Source organism: Pteropus medius, unplaced genomic scaffold (assembly GCF_902729225.1).
Source record: "Pteropus medius unplaced genomic scaffold, Ma_sr-lr_union100, whole genome shotgun sequence".
Classification (NCBI taxonomy): Eukaryota; Metazoa; Chordata; class Mammalia; order Chiroptera; family Pteropodidae; genus Pteropus; species Pteropus medius.
In genome coordinates, this window is record NW_024350923.1 from 5601150 (window position 1) to 5615737 (window position 14588).

General features: G+C 53.6%; 1 protein-coding gene and 1 long non-coding RNA gene across 4 annotated transcripts; both read right to left on the reverse strand.

The window, feature by feature from the left end:
* Positions 1–3302: 3302 nt before the first annotated feature.
* Positions 3303–5196, reverse strand: LOC120584853 (uncharacterized). The gene is made up of 2 exons (XR_005648162.1): positions 4591–5196; positions 3303–4401 (listed from the first exon to the last, which is right to left on the reverse strand). It is a non-coding gene; the product is annotated as an uncharacterized LOC120584853 (long non-coding RNA).
* Positions 5197–6187: 991 nt separating this feature from the next.
* Positions 6188–14574, reverse strand: LOC120584858 (uncharacterized). Of its 3 annotated transcripts, XM_039840948.1 has the most exons (6): positions 14408–14574; positions 14019–14110; positions 13287–13349; positions 12953–12983; positions 12428–12617; positions 6188–7991 (listed from the first exon to the last, which is right to left on the reverse strand). In XM_039840948.1, exons 1-6 carry the CDS (start codon positions 14557–14559, stop codon positions 7647–7649), a joined length of 873 nt encoding a protein of 290 aa, XP_039696882.1. In that variant the 5' UTR covers positions 14560–14574; the 3' UTR covers positions 6188–7646. The 3 variants fall into 3 exon arrangements, with proteins under 3 accessions (XP_039696882.1, XP_039696881.1, XP_039696883.1); XM_039840947.1 differs by having other exon boundaries at positions 14019–14469; XM_039840949.1 differs by lacking the exon at positions 6188–7991 and having other exon boundaries at positions 11303–12617; positions 14019–14469.
* Between the last annotated feature and the right edge of the window lie 14 nt (positions 14575–14588).

Below are 14588 nucleotides of genomic sequence, written 5' to 3' on the forward strand. Positions count from 1 at the left end.
TTTTCTTTTAAAAGAACTTCTAGAAATCCAACATTTGCTATTCTTACACCCCATTACTTTTCATTTGTACCAGATCACCATTTTCTAGTTAACTGTCATCATCTACACCTCTGGGAGTTCCAAGGCAAGGCTGAAATCAGGTTTGTGCACGAGGATGCAATAATCGCCAACATGGTCATCAACCCCTGCGACCCAACCATCCCACCTGACCAGAGGATAACTGAGGGGGGAAACAGGTAAGAAGCTCCAAAGTCAAGACCACCGGCATGGGTTAGAGGCTGGGAGGCGTGAGCGCAGCCTCCAGCTGCCTGCTCTCTGCTCCTGGGTGTTCACGAGCCCCACTCTGTAACCTCTCTCAACGCCCAACATGTATACACCTGCCGAGACATTGTCAACCCGCCAGCTGCCAACAGTTGAGTTTCACAGGTGTATTTATAAGTTACCCATAAGGTTGTAAAAGTTTTGTAATTGTATAAGAAGCAAGAGGAGAAATGTGCCGAAGAGGGCAAGGCAGGTGGAGAGGCTGGGACAGAGAGAGGGGGCGGGGGGTGGTAAGCAAGGACAGGACCTCTGAACCTGCCCCCAGAGGGCCCACTCGTTAGAGCCTGAGTCCCGGAGAGGCAGCTTGCTGGTGGGCACAGCGACTTTTAACTCGTTTCTCTATCCACGTGAGGGTTTCACAAGGACGCAAGAGGCCGGCAAACAAAGCACACGGAGGAAAGCAGCCAGACCCTCAGGGGCTCTCTGGAAGGGAAGAATTTCCCCATCCTTTTGATTTGGTCACAGCACCTGCCTGTTCTGTTCTGGGACTCACACCTCCCTTTCCCAAGCAAGGGTCCCTTTCCACACCCTTGGAAACAAGTCTTCGGAGCAGAGGCTGACACTGGTTTCTATTCTGAGCCCAAAATTTGTCTTGTGGGAGGCAAAACCGTACAGCCCAAGAGTAAACACAGAATAACCAGTACAAGGAATTGGCTCCCAGGATAAAATGCTGCTGCCACGTCCCCACCCAGAACGCAGAATCGATTTAGAGTCAGGACGCTTACTCTGGATTCCAGGAGCTTCTACTCACACCCTTCACACAGCCTTCGCCTGCGTCGTACAGCACTTACACAAGTGAGTGCAAACTCTTGTCAACTGCCAAATAAACTTAAGCTAAAGCCAACCCGTTTTGTTGAGAATTGTGCTTAGACCCCAATCCCAAATACGTTCCAGTCCCCCAAAGACCCAAATGTGGAAAACACATATTACACATCCGTTCTATTCTTAGAATGTTTCCCCTAAGCAAATGGAAAGAAAAATAGGTCCTCTTTTGACAATACCATTAGGAAACCCAGCCAAGTAAAGTTCCAGGATATTACACAATACTCCCCACTCCCACCTTGATAGTGACCTTCATTGGCTGCGTGGCTGGCATCGCATTTCTTGAAATCATTCCATTACACATTCCTAAGGGAGCAGAGCCCCCTCCCTGCCCACCATGACACCAGTTCTGTTTGGAGTTACTGCACTCTACCGAGTTAGTGACCTCAATTATTTGGAACTGCAGAAAAGCAAATTCAGGCCTAAATCTTTAATATGAAGATATATCCAACTTAATTATGGCTTACAGAAGAGAAAGGTCAAAAAATATAGCAGCAATACAATGATTCTAGTGAGTTTAGAGCTCAAACCTTTATTTGTGCTGTAATGGGAAGGAAAAAGGATTAGTAATCACGTACATGAGGCAACAGGGCTCGTTCTTACAAAACAGCATCATACAAGTACTTTAACCACCTGCTTTTACAGTTTTGATTTTGCAACAGCATACCCCACGTATTTCCCCATCCATGCGAGACTGATACTCTAAATGCCAATGACAGTCACTGATTAACAGATCAGACCAAAGTATTTTTAAATATTAAAAAAAAAAAAACCAAAAAACCCACAAGACTGAAGAAACCCAAAAGCAATCGGGGATTTAAAATTTTTTAAGTGAAATTTAAGAGGAAGACATAACAAAAAGCCACTGATGTTTATCAATTCAACAGAGGCATCTCAGAAACAAGCGATATCTTATAAAAGGTTTTCGGATCTTCCCCTGAATTTTTACAATAAGACCACATATGGTAAAGGCCTCCCATTTTGCTTACTCCTCAAACTGAATTTGGCTGATAGTTTCTAGTACTGATCATTTAAAAAGCAAATATTCAAACTAAAGATGGCAAAACTCTAACCTTAGCAAGGGTAGGTACATGAATGTTTGCTACCAAATAGTACAGTAAATTTTAGTGACCACGAAAGGTTATTCGGCTCTCCTTACAGTGACTATAAAAATAAGCAAAAACTTGTTATTAACTGACAACAAAGAAAGGACAAACGATGTTTGCAAGGCACAAGGTAACATACAAAATTCCTTTAGAAATCATCGCATTTTTAAATATAGTTGACAGCTGACCATAGTGTAAAAAGGAACCTTGCCTTTACACAGCTATGTACAACTAGAAAAGGTTTTTTTTTTTCTCTCTCTCTCTCCATCCCCGGGCTCAGAATTTTCGATCACAGATATCTCAGTGAACCAAAAGGTGAAGCGAGGAACCCAGAAGAGTATACACCCAATCTCGAGCGCACACCAAAATCGCAAACCTAAATGCTTTAAAAGCCCACAGTTGAGCATTTAGTGTCTTCCAAGACTGACTGCTCCTGAACACTGCCCACCTTCAGCATCAGATGAGCCCTCAAGCCTGCAAGGCACTGAAGGACATCAATCCTCTGCGGACCCAAAGTTTTGCCACCCACCTTTCAAGTGACTGATACTCAGGTTTTCAGCTACACCTTGTAGCAAAGCAAAACAATTTTGCTTTCCTCCCTGCACTTACAGTTCTAAGTGCTTTTGTGCCTCCAAGCAACAATTTAACCAGCATTAACAATTTACTCATACTAACTAGTTTTCTTAGCCCATGAGCTCTACTGAATTCCCCACAGGGGCTCACCGGTCTTTTCTCCAGAGTTCCCTTCAACCCACATTCCCTACCACGCCCACCCTCTGTAATACACCAATCACCCCCACCCCTCCCAGTACCAAGCTGTGCCCTCCCTTTTTTCGGAAGGATTGCTCTGACCCACGTTCCCTACCATCCGTCCTCTTCAATGCCCTGGCTCCACCCCTTTTTCTTCACCCCCTCACCACCTCCAAGTACTGACCTGTGCCCTCCCCATCCTACAACCCTCACCTCAGGATCTTCCCATTTGTATACCAAGATTACTGTGAAATCTAATCGAGTAAAATTCAAGTTAAACAGAGCAAGCTGAATCAAAGATCACTATCAGTACCCCACCATTCCCTTCTCTTAAACTGTAATGCAGTCAAAATGCCCAAACTAGACCTGCCATTTCTAGTAATTTGGGCATGAGCAACTTGTACCCTCCCAAGACCACGATGATCCCCGCCCCCCAATTTACTTCATCCAAGTATTTGCCTAAGGCATTTCCAACTTGACCATTTCCCCACAGTTCCATCACACTAAGAACTCCTCCGACCAATGCACAGGCAGGCGAGCAGGTGAGAGGGTCCATCTGCAAGGCATCACTCTCCGTTGTGGCATCAACGTTACAATGTTCTACAGCTTAAGAATCTTCTGGAAGCAAGGTTCGTAGCACAGAACTAGTAGGACAGGAGGCTCAATTAAGAAGATGCAGCATCTCAGCATCTGCAAATCTCCACCCAGAAAGGAGGGGCGCCTGCTGGCATTCACGTGCCCAGAGGTTGCTGCTCCCGGATCAAAATTCAAGCACACACATTTGCTGGTGGCCCCGGATGCATCTGCTTTGGATTTAAAACTGCCCCCTCAGAAGCTCATCTGAAAACCTTAAATGACGGCCTCCTGAATACAGGGCTTCCTGAGCAAGGCCTGGAAACAGACACTGGAGAACTTCCTCCTAAGACTCTGGAAATTCAATCTGCAGGCATCAAATTAGGCGGGCTCTCCTCCAAGGTCTCCCCTCCTGCACTGCTAGGACTCATTGGCCAGGGGCTCCATTTCTCCTGGTGCCATCTGATCGCCATGATGAACACTACAGTAACAAACCAGGGTCCATGAAGCACTTTCATAACTTTCAGCTGCTGCCATCGCTGCGGGCCCACCCAAGGGTGCACATTCAGTCCCCACCCTCTCCACCAGCAAGCCACACGACCCGCCCCACCCAGTCTCGGCAGGGAGAGCCTTTCCTCCTCCAAGATTACCAACAATACCGACTCCAACAGGAACTGGAGCAATTTTTACGGGCTTACCAGATTACCAGAAGCAATATTTTAAGAGAACGGACAACCTCGAGAGAGTTAAAGGGAGGAGGGGTAGAGTGCGCTCACAGGAGAGGTTAGCACCGAACCTAGAGGAAAAGTCCAAAGGGGAGCACTGCCACCTGGAAAATAAAGCGTGGGTCAATTTTGTCCAGACACACACACACAAATATCCAGCCTCAGCAGCTCCTGCCTACCGCATGAAATAGGCACCTTACCTCCTGAACCATCCTTAGACCACCCTCACCACCGACCAGGGATCTGGCCTCACCCAGACCTGGGTGCCGACAGGCTGGGCCAAAATTACATACCACCCTGGGCCAGAGCCGTCAGCCCCGCGAAGCTAAGTTGAGTTTCCACAAGACCAGGCCTCATCCCCAGGAGGGTTCACAACCCTTTGTCTGGAAAAAAAGGGGACTGCTGGTATTGACAAGTTCAAGTCTACCCTCCCGGCCCACCTGCGGCCCTGCACCCCGCTGCCTGTCTTCCTGATCATTTTTCAGGGCACCAACTGCCCATTCCACCCGGTCTCCTACAGGGGTGGCAAGACCCTCAGCCTCCTCCATCTTCTCCTGTCTCAGCCCTGCCTCCTTCCACACAAACTAGGGTCCTGGAGGCACACTCAGCCCAGAGGCCATGTTCTCCTTCGACAGGCAGCAGTGACAGCCTGGCCTGGAGTGTCGCTGTCCTCTCCTAGGTTACTGAGGGGCCCTTCCAACGCTGCTCTCCCTAACATAGCTCCCCTGAAACCTAGTCTCCTCTTTATCTTCAGCCTTCCTTCTCCTTGTACCCCCACCTCCCCAGCCTCATCTTCTAATTCTGCCATCACCCCCTGAGGCCCTAAACTGGCCACTTCCTCCCACGCATCTGGACCCAAGAGAGAGACCCTTCCTGTAACTAACTCCTAGTAGACGGGTCACAACTTTTGCTTTTATAGCCCTTGGCCGCATCACCCAGGGCATTGCTCAACGGGACGATTCCTCCACTGCCACCGGAAAAGAAGTCCGTCCCCGACCCTGCCCAAGGAGACGCTTTGGGGCGGTGCTCGGTCTCCCCGGGCGCCCGTCGCCCGCCCCCACCCCCACCCCGCCCGCTCAGCAGGGCTTCATGAGACTGCCAGACCTCAAGGTCACATTAAGGAGGCGGATTCTAGGGGCATAAGTCTCCCTTTAGCCTGGTTGCGGGGCGCACTGTCCCCCGAGAGAAGGGCCGAGCTGGGGAGGCGGGCTGGGGCCGCTCCCCTCGAGGGGGCGATTGGGGGCTGCCGAGGTCGCCTCAGGTCACCCCGCCCCGAAGAAGGCCGAAAGAAGGGCCGGCAGAGCGTCTGGAAAATTCCAGGCGGCGGCGGCGGACGGATCTCTGCAGAGGGCGCATCACTCCCGGAGGCGGCGGCGCGTGACTCCTCGGGCGGCGGCTCGGCCGCGCGAGCGCCGGTGACGTCAGCGCCGAGGCGCGCGGGTGGGGGCGGGGCGGGGCGGGCGCGGGGCCCTCCGGAGGCAAGCGGACCACGTCCTTCCCTTGGCAGCCAGGCAGCCCCCAGAGAAGCGCCCACCCAGCTGCGGTTATGGTGTCTCTGGTTAAGAAACCTACTGTGATTTTCAAAACGGTTGGGAGAAATTCGATTAGTAAGTTCAGCCCCAAGTTGTGAGTTGCCTGTAGAAACTTCAGGAGTGTGCGTCATGAGTTTGTTATTCTGTTACCGGGGGCCTGGAGGTTGGAAGTGTTTTATGAGATATCCCTTTGGGATAGAATACTTGCTGATTGTTCATGATGTGTTAAGTGGAAAAAGACAGTTCCAAAGTAATGAAAAGCAAAATCTTGTTTGTGCAGACAATATCTAATTACCTGGAAACAAGAGCGAAAGGGTGTAATTCAACCCATTTTACTTCTGGATTGGGAGGTGGGAGAAAAAATAGATTTTTTAAATACTAATTTGTCCATTGCCGGTTACAGCCTGTGATAGGCCTCGGAGCCCATTTGATGACTGTGGAGCCGGTAACTGCCCGCTGGCTGCCCATGGTGCAGCTGGCCCCCAACCAGCATTTTCTAAAGCACAGGCACAAGCAAGGGGGATGAACTGTTGTCCCCTCCACCGAGGCCAGGCAGGTCTTGAGCACTTGGTAAGGATTTTGAAAGAGTAGTTGGCATCTCTTGCCAGTGTGGGGCCAGATCAAGAAAGAACCACAGCCGGGGACCTCCATGTGGCCTTGTTTCAGCCCTGGCCTCCTGAAGTACAGGGTGGAGGAGGGGCAGTGGTCAGAGTAACCAGAACTGAGAATGGCTTCATGGGCCAACTCCCTGCCTGGAAGTCCCCTCCCAGGGTAACTACCCACACCCCAAACAAAACCCTCTGTGACAACACACTCCACTCTTGGCAACCAAGACGAAACTGGGGCAGAATTTTTTCCCCTGCCTCTGGGAGACGGCATCTGTGGGTGGGGCTGGCCAAGCTGCCACACCCGGTTCTCAGAAAATAATGACTCTACCGACTCGTGACTCTCAGCACAGAAGGTCAAGCATGCGGCAAGCCCAGGCTTGTTCTCTGAGGCTGCTTAACCGGGCTCTGCCAGGGGAAGATTCTGGCAGCTCCCCTTTCTCCGAGATGTCCTGGCAGCATTTCCATGGGTGGGCTGGGGACACTTGGTCTGAAAGAACAGTGTGCCAGGTGGGAGTTGCCTGTCAGAATGTTCTGGAACACCAGTAGGTGTGTATAATACCAAGCAAGTGTCGTCCCTGCTGTGTCACAGTACTAGGCCGTGGGGGTCAGTTCCTTATTTATCAACGAGGTGCCTGAGGGGGCGGTTGTCACCGCCGTGGCTGCTTCCTGGGCCCAGCTTGATGTCTCAGCTTGCTTTTCTCCACTTCAGGTCTAAAAATTTCCCTCATTCGCAGAGAACCTTCTCAAATCCCAGAAACAACTACCTTAGGTTTTACTTTTCAAAGAGTAGGAGGAGGTGGAGTTAGCAACACACAAAGCATTAGAATTCTATAAAGTTGATGATTCTTCATCTCAAAAGAAACTAAGGCTGGCCTTTGTGCCCTGTGTCCGGAGCTGCCCTGGCCACCCACCCCATTTTCAAGGACAAGACGGCACAGTTGCAGAGCGTCTTTGTTTAGAAGTTCTCCCGTCCTCCGAATTTCCCACAAGCAGTTTTCTTTGGGAAAGGATCTCCTCTGAGATGAAGATAGAAAACCACATAGGAACATCTCTGTCCTGCCTTGGGGGGGTGGAGGTCAAGGCAGTGCTCACAGTATGATGCTCACAGTGTGATGGACAAACATTGGGTTTGGGTTCTGCTGCTTTCTCTACAAAGAAGGCTAAAAATCCCTCCATCCTGACTGGGCGTCAGTGTGTCAGCAGATTTCTCTAGATCAGAACAAGCTGTTCCAGCAAACAGCAGTAAACAGGACTTGGGGCCCTGGGTGGGGCTGGGTGGAGATGGGTCTGCCCTTCCCCGGGTGGGGGCAGGGTGGGGGGGGCAGGAAGCCTGCTCCTTTCTGGGAGGCCCATGCAGGGGCTCAGGGTTGGAGGGAAAAAAGACAAGAAAGGTTCCCCATTGAGCAACATCCGGATTTCAGGCCAGGGCCCGGGCTCCACACTCTTTCTCACAGACATGGCTGCCTCCCACCTAGTTCTGAAGTCAGCTGAGCTCTTGTTTTCAAACACATGCCAGCCCAGGTGAGGATCCAGGCCATTTCCTACAGGAGCCCCCGTAGGAAAGGAGAGAACGAGAGTGGAAAGGGGTGCTGCTTCAGGTTCACACCAAGGGCAGGACAAGGATGGTATTGCTGCCACCATTTGAGAATGTGCCACCCCTGTCTCTCATGGGTCCAGTTCCAGAGCTGTGGCCTCGGTCACCCTGGGCTCTCTACTCTCAGGAGACCCTCCACTGGGGCCATCTCCTCTGAGCCGTGAGGCCCCTGGTCTCACGGCTCGGGTGAGGAAAGTGCACAGTCACTGCGTGCTGGCGGGGCGCCCTTCCTGCCTGCTTGCCTCACAGCAGCCTGGCTCCCACCCAGCCCCCACCCCGACAGGAAGCCAGGCCGCAGCCTGGGCTCCAGCCTGTCGGCCCCCACCTCACAGCAGCATGACCCTGGGCGCCCCCTTAACCTCTCCCAGCCCCGCTTTCCTTCCTCGCTTCCCCCTCTATGATTCTGACCCGTACTGTTCTGCCTGGAAGGCTCTTCACCCATGGCCCCTGGCCCAGCCCTCCCTCAGCTCCTTCAGGCCTCTGCCCAGAGGTCACCTTCTCAGTCAGCCCCTCACCCCACTGGGACTTGGGCTCCTTTGGGGAGGGGCTTCCATCGGTTTTGTCCTCCACCGGAGGACAGCCCCTGGCGTGTTCCAGGCACAAAGTGGATCTCGGTAAATGTGTTGGCCAAACAGTCTATGTTTTGTAAAGGTCACTCTTTCCACCATGAGGCTCTCAGTAACTATTTGTGACATTCAGGGACTGACTGCAGGCAGGACATGAGTTCTCAAGTCAGCAGTCACCCCACAAACTTCACAATGGGCACAGACCTGAGGGCCTATCCTATCCCCACCCCAGACATTCCCCGCTCCCAGGTCAGGAGACAAGAAAAAAAGGGGGTGGGGGCTGCTCACAGGGAATGTCTGGGGTGGGGAAGGGAACCAAAGCTGGCAGAAGGCATTTGAGGGAGAGGGTGTCAGGGATGGACAAGCCCCAGAACCTGGTTTATTAGGAGAGGAATAGGTGGGCCAGCCCACCTGCATTTCACGCTCCCATTTTCTTGGCCCACGTGGGCCAAAAAGAGGGAGCGGGGAGCTGGGAGGGGATCCATCTCACACATTTGACTTGCTCACCTATGGGCTCTGGGTCCCTGATGCCCTTTCCTGGCCACTGCGGGGGGGCAGATCCAATTGGGGTCCTCCCCCATTCTAAGGCCATGCTTCCACAAAATAATTCGGACGGCGTCAGTCCCCTGCATCTGAAACTCTAGGACTCCCTGCCACATACATACGGTAACTCCTGGGCATCAGCCTTCAGTGCCCCAGCCCTCCTGACCCACCTCTTCCCGCTTCCGTGAGCCCTGCCCAAGCTGGCCTGTCTGGAGCCCACCCTGCTCTTCTCTGGCCAACTCCTTCACTGGTTCACAGTCACCTCCCTATGTCCTGAAGCCCCTGCTCCTAAGTGCTCACCAAAGCCACTTGTCCTCTCCCCACGCTGAGCACCCGTGTCCTTGCTCCCCCGCCCACAGCAGAAGGCAGGCCCGTGGAAAGAGGGAGCTGATTCCCCAAGCCTGGGCTTCATGGACCACTGCTGTGCCCCTCCAGTGGCCCCCAGACTTCCTCAGCACGCATGTGGCTGACTAAGTAAGTCCCAGCTTTCACAGACCCCACCCTTTCAACTGTTCCTACTTTGTCAGCCTCTCCCCAAGCCCCACCCACCAGGAATCCTGGAGACAGCACTTTGGGCCAGGAGCTAGGCCAATCTTCTTCTTCCACCCCTAGGTTTGCACAGCATCCAAGAAACCCTCTGCCTTCCCCAGGGCCCACCTACAGCCTCTACTGCTGGAGCCTCCCACTTTTGCTGGGTCCCGGCCCCTGGTCGGTCCTCAGGCCTGAGCTTTGTCCTCCAGTGGCCTTGCTGGAGCACTGGTGGCTCAGACTGTACCAGAACCCCCAAAGGAGCCTTTTCTGCCCTGATCCCCCTTGGCCTGCCCAAGTGGCATCCATGAATGACGTATGTGTGGCGCCAGGGTTTCTGCGGGCAGAGCAGAAACCCTCTGAGTGGTTCCATTGGCCCCTGGAGGCTACTGACCTTGATGCTGTGAGGGAGGCCTGTGCTCTCACTGGCCCAGAGTGTCAGTGGTCACTACCACCCCTTCACCAAATGCCAAGGTCGAATGACCACAGGACACAGTTCTAGGGAGGAGCTGGGACTATTATTCTCCCTCTTGCAAGTTACACTTAGAATAAGTAGTTTAAAATAGATGGAGGGCTCAGTATGGGTGGGGGAGGGAAGTGCTGAGGGAGGGCCCAGGACAGATGAGAAAGGAGAGGGACCTGGGACAGTCAGCTCCTGTGGGCACAGAAGGAAGCAGGAGGGAGATGACCAGTCCCAGGGTGTGCCTACCCACCTCCTGGATTCCCCCAAATAACCCTAGTTTTAAATATTTTGATTCAATGGAATTTAACAGGAAAACAAAAAATTCCAAAGCAGAAGTTGTTTTGAGGACATGGATCCTGATCTTTGGAAAATGTGGATCTGATCACCAAATGAGGAACCTAGAGGGAGCCCCTGTGTGTTGCTGCAGATTCGAGGTACCGAGATAAGGGATAGGAGGCTCGGGGAGCTGGAAGAAAATGCGGGAGCCGTAGGCAACTGCGACCTAGCTCTTTATTCCAGCAAGGGCACAGCCAGCCTCGTGGGGCGGCAGCGTGTTTCTATACACAGGTCAACAATGGTGGCACACTGCCAGATAACAGAGGTCCCCGCAGGCCCCGGCAGTTTGACACATGGTTTCATGAGGGGAGAAATGCTGATTCTTTTCCACCCGGAAGCTGCTACCGGTGCGCGCGCGCGCGCGGAAGCTGACTACAGCCATTTTCCTTTCTCGGCGCACCCTGTATCTGGTACTCTTAGAGGTCTGGGGCGCCCCGCATCAGGAACGGACGGAAGGTGACGGAGCTCAGCAGTCAGGGTGCCCTCTCTGCGAGGGGGTGGGCATGCAGCGCCAGACCAAGGCCTGCCGCGTTCAGCCGGGTTTCCGGCTGCGCACATCCGGCAGGGCGGTGCCAGGTCGCCGTCTCTGCGGCGGAACTGGAGGAAAGGGCGGGCTCAGCTGCCCCCTGCCGGCCACAGCTGGACCAGCAACCTGCGGGCAGGGGCAGTAGCGACTCCGCTCCCCCTTTCCCCTGCGCCCGCATTCTCAGCCGGGTGGGGCAGAAAAAGCAGCCGACCGTGGGGCACCAGGCTTGCTGCTTAAAACTGAAGTCCTGGCCCTGGCCCGGTGCCCGCCACCCGATCTGGGTGATGCTGGGTAGCCTGCCTGCTTTCTCTGAAAGGTGGAGCTGATTTGGACAGGGAGAAGGTGACTGGTGGCTCCCAGATTAAGTGGTGGAGAATGACCCAGAAATGCCTCCTCTGGTCCGGGACCCTTCAGAGCCAGGCGCTGGTTGAGCCAGGCCATGTGTGCCAGGCTGGTGGAGGCAACCATTCTTGTTTCTCCATGAAACCCAAGGGGATTTTAAAATAACTACTGATGCATTAAAAAAGCCCAAAGAAGACCAATAAGCCATGAGAGGGGTGTTATGGTTTGAATTGTGTCCCCCCAAATAAACGTGTTGAAGCCTTAACCCTCAGTGCCTCGGAATGTGATCTAGCTATAAACAGGGTCTTTGCAGGTGTAATTAGGATGAAGTAGAGTAGGGTGGGCCTCTATCCAGTATGACTGGGGTCCTTATGAGAACACACAGAGAGAATGAAGGTAGAGATTGGGTTTATGCAGCTGCAAGCCAAGGAATGCTACAGACTGCCTGCAAAACACCAGAAGCTGGAAAAGGCAAGGAAGGGCTCCCCAGAGCCTTTCAGAGGTACCGCGATAAGGATTGCCCCCACTTCACGGATGAAGAAGCTGGGCCTCAGAGAGCTGACTTCTGACCCCACCATGGCAGGGGCTCCTGACCCTGCAGACACCACCCCTCCTCTGCCAACAGGTGCCATCATTTACAGATGTGCGCACGACACTGTCGTCTGCCCTTGGGGGTGGGAAGAAAGTATTAGATAGGTACCAGACCTCCCCCAACAACCTTAAGTAGGTATTATTACCATCTCCATTTTAGAGATTAGGAAATCGAGTTCCAGGGTCTCGGCTCTCCCGAGAGAGTGGTCTGTTCCCAGACTGTTATCCAGTCTGACAGGTGGGGGTAATGCAGGCTGGGGCTGTGTGGGGAGGCCAAGGTGGGGAGGGTGGTTGAAGAGTCCAGAGCAAAGGCCCTAAGGCAGGAGTTTGGAAGGGCAGGGCAGAGCGCTTTACCCACCAGGAAGCCGACTCCCAGGGGATTTTTCAGCAGCACCTTGAGTAGAGCTGGGCTCCCCACAGGGGGGTCCGGTTCCCCACAGCAGCATCTGACATGCAGATCTGGGCTCCCTCCCCTGTCCCCTTTGGCCATTTCAAGGTGCCTGAAATTGGGATCATAGGCTCCAGGCCTGCTGAGAACCGAGATCTCCCCCAGCATCCAGCTCGTCTTCCCTGCATCTGAGAGAGCCCTCGACAGGTTTTTCTAGGAGTCAGCTGTCTCCTCTCCCCAGCTGCACCTGGAGCACATGGCCACGACCAGCACGCAGGCCCAGCAGTGAAGGCTGAATTGAGCCTAGAACAGGAAAGGAAGGCGGGGGAGGGAGGAGGAGGACACAGTCTGGGTGGGTGGTGTCCTCCCCTCTCCCCCTGCGGTGCTGGTAAGAACACAAAGGCCCTTCTGTGGAGCAGAGCCTTCTGAAGACTGAAATGGTGTACATGTGTGTGGCTGGGAGACGCGTTTTGAATTTATGCCCATGACATAACTGGGTAGCGGCGGAGACTGGGCAGTGGCCTGAGTGAGCCGCAGAAAGGGCCCACCCAGAGCAAAAGCTCCTCTGCGGTGCTGGGAGGGGTCCGGTCCCCTGGTCAGCTTGAGCTTCACTCAAATAGGCAACCCCTTTTGCTCACCTGGCCACCAGCACGGGAAGTGTGATGAGGCCTGGTTAGAGATGGGAAGAGAGGAGGCAATTGTCACCGGCCCGGAGCACAGAGCAGGGGAGGGGGGTTGTGGTAGGCAGAATAAGCCGCCCAAGATGCCTGTGCCCTAATCCCCAGAGCACTATGAATGTCAGGGTATGTGGCAAAGGGGAACTGAAAGTAGCTCATCAGCTGACTTCACAGGGAAGTGATCGGGAGTATCCACCTTGGCCCCGTGTAGTCACAAAAGAGCCCTTCGGCACAAGAGTCAGAGGGAGACACGAGCTGGGCAGGTCAGAGTGGCTGCTATGAGGACACCACTTGCCTTCGCTGGCTTTGAAGATGGAGGAAGGGCCACAAGCTGAGGAACACAGATGGCCTCCAGAAGCTGGAAAAGGAGAGAAAACAGATTGTCTCCTAGAGCATGGAATGCAGCCCCGCCAACACCTTGATCTTGGCCCAGTGAGGCTCATTTCAGATGTCTGACCTCCAGATCTGAGATGATGAACATGTGCTGTTCTAAGCCTCTGAGGTTGTGCTGGTTTGTTATAGCAGCCGCAGGAAACTAACAGGTGGTGAGGCCCGACGGGTGGAGGCCAGGTTCCAGGCCCGCCAGGCCCCAGGCTGGTGATGCTTCCTTACTCACCAGAGTGGGAGCGTCTGCGCCATCGCAGGCCCTGGCCTCTCAGGGAGAGCCCGTTCTCCCTCCCAGCTTTCAGGACGAGACTTTGAGATGATGAAAATAGTTAATGCCTATCGAGTACCTAGACAACATTGGATCCTAAAGCACCCAACATCCCTAGGAGGTAGGTACTATTATTATTCCCATCTTAACGGTCAAGAAGTGGAAGCTCAAGGTCAGTGCCTCGTGTAAGTGCCCATGATCATGGCATCACACTGTCTTCATCAAGTGGAGGACCCTACAGAAGACAAGGCACCATCAGTCATGGATGCCCGAGGGGAGAGGCCCTAGTCCCGGGACCTTGGCTGCTGTGGGATGTTTGGCTTGCTCCTTCCAGCTCCTGAAACGTTCAGTGTGAATCCCAACCCCAAATACCCGCAGTTATCACTGCTGCACAGCTAGCTTCCTGCGGGGCCCAGAGTGCTCTGGAGGGCTGGCCGGATGCTGCCCCTCCCTGCAGACGGGATCTGTGGGAAACAAGTTGCCACTTGGCAGGGCCCAGGGCACGACCAGCCCTGAAGGCGGGCACGAGAATTATCCCAAACTCCTGGATTCTGTGGTCTCTGCCCTGAGGCAGTGCCCTGGGCCCCATCCCCCAGTTGTGTGCAGGGACCTGGTGGCACATGGTGGTGTGGCTTAGGATCACAGGACAGGGACAAAGGCTCTAGCACGCCTGCTGTCTGAACCTTGTTCCCCTGCCTCCCTGCAGAACTCCTACCTGGGTTCCCACCATGAACCTCCAAACCCCTCCTGGACCTTCTTACCCCAACCAACCACTGAGACTGGAAAACTTCCCACTGGGTTCTCCATCCTCTTTTGGCTCGAGCCCCGAGGGCTGCATCCCTTGATGCATAGTTATTAAAAAAGGCAACATGCAGCCCGCAATCAACTTCCAGGCTATAATGAACATTTTCATTATTTCATATCATAAACCACCCTGAAGAC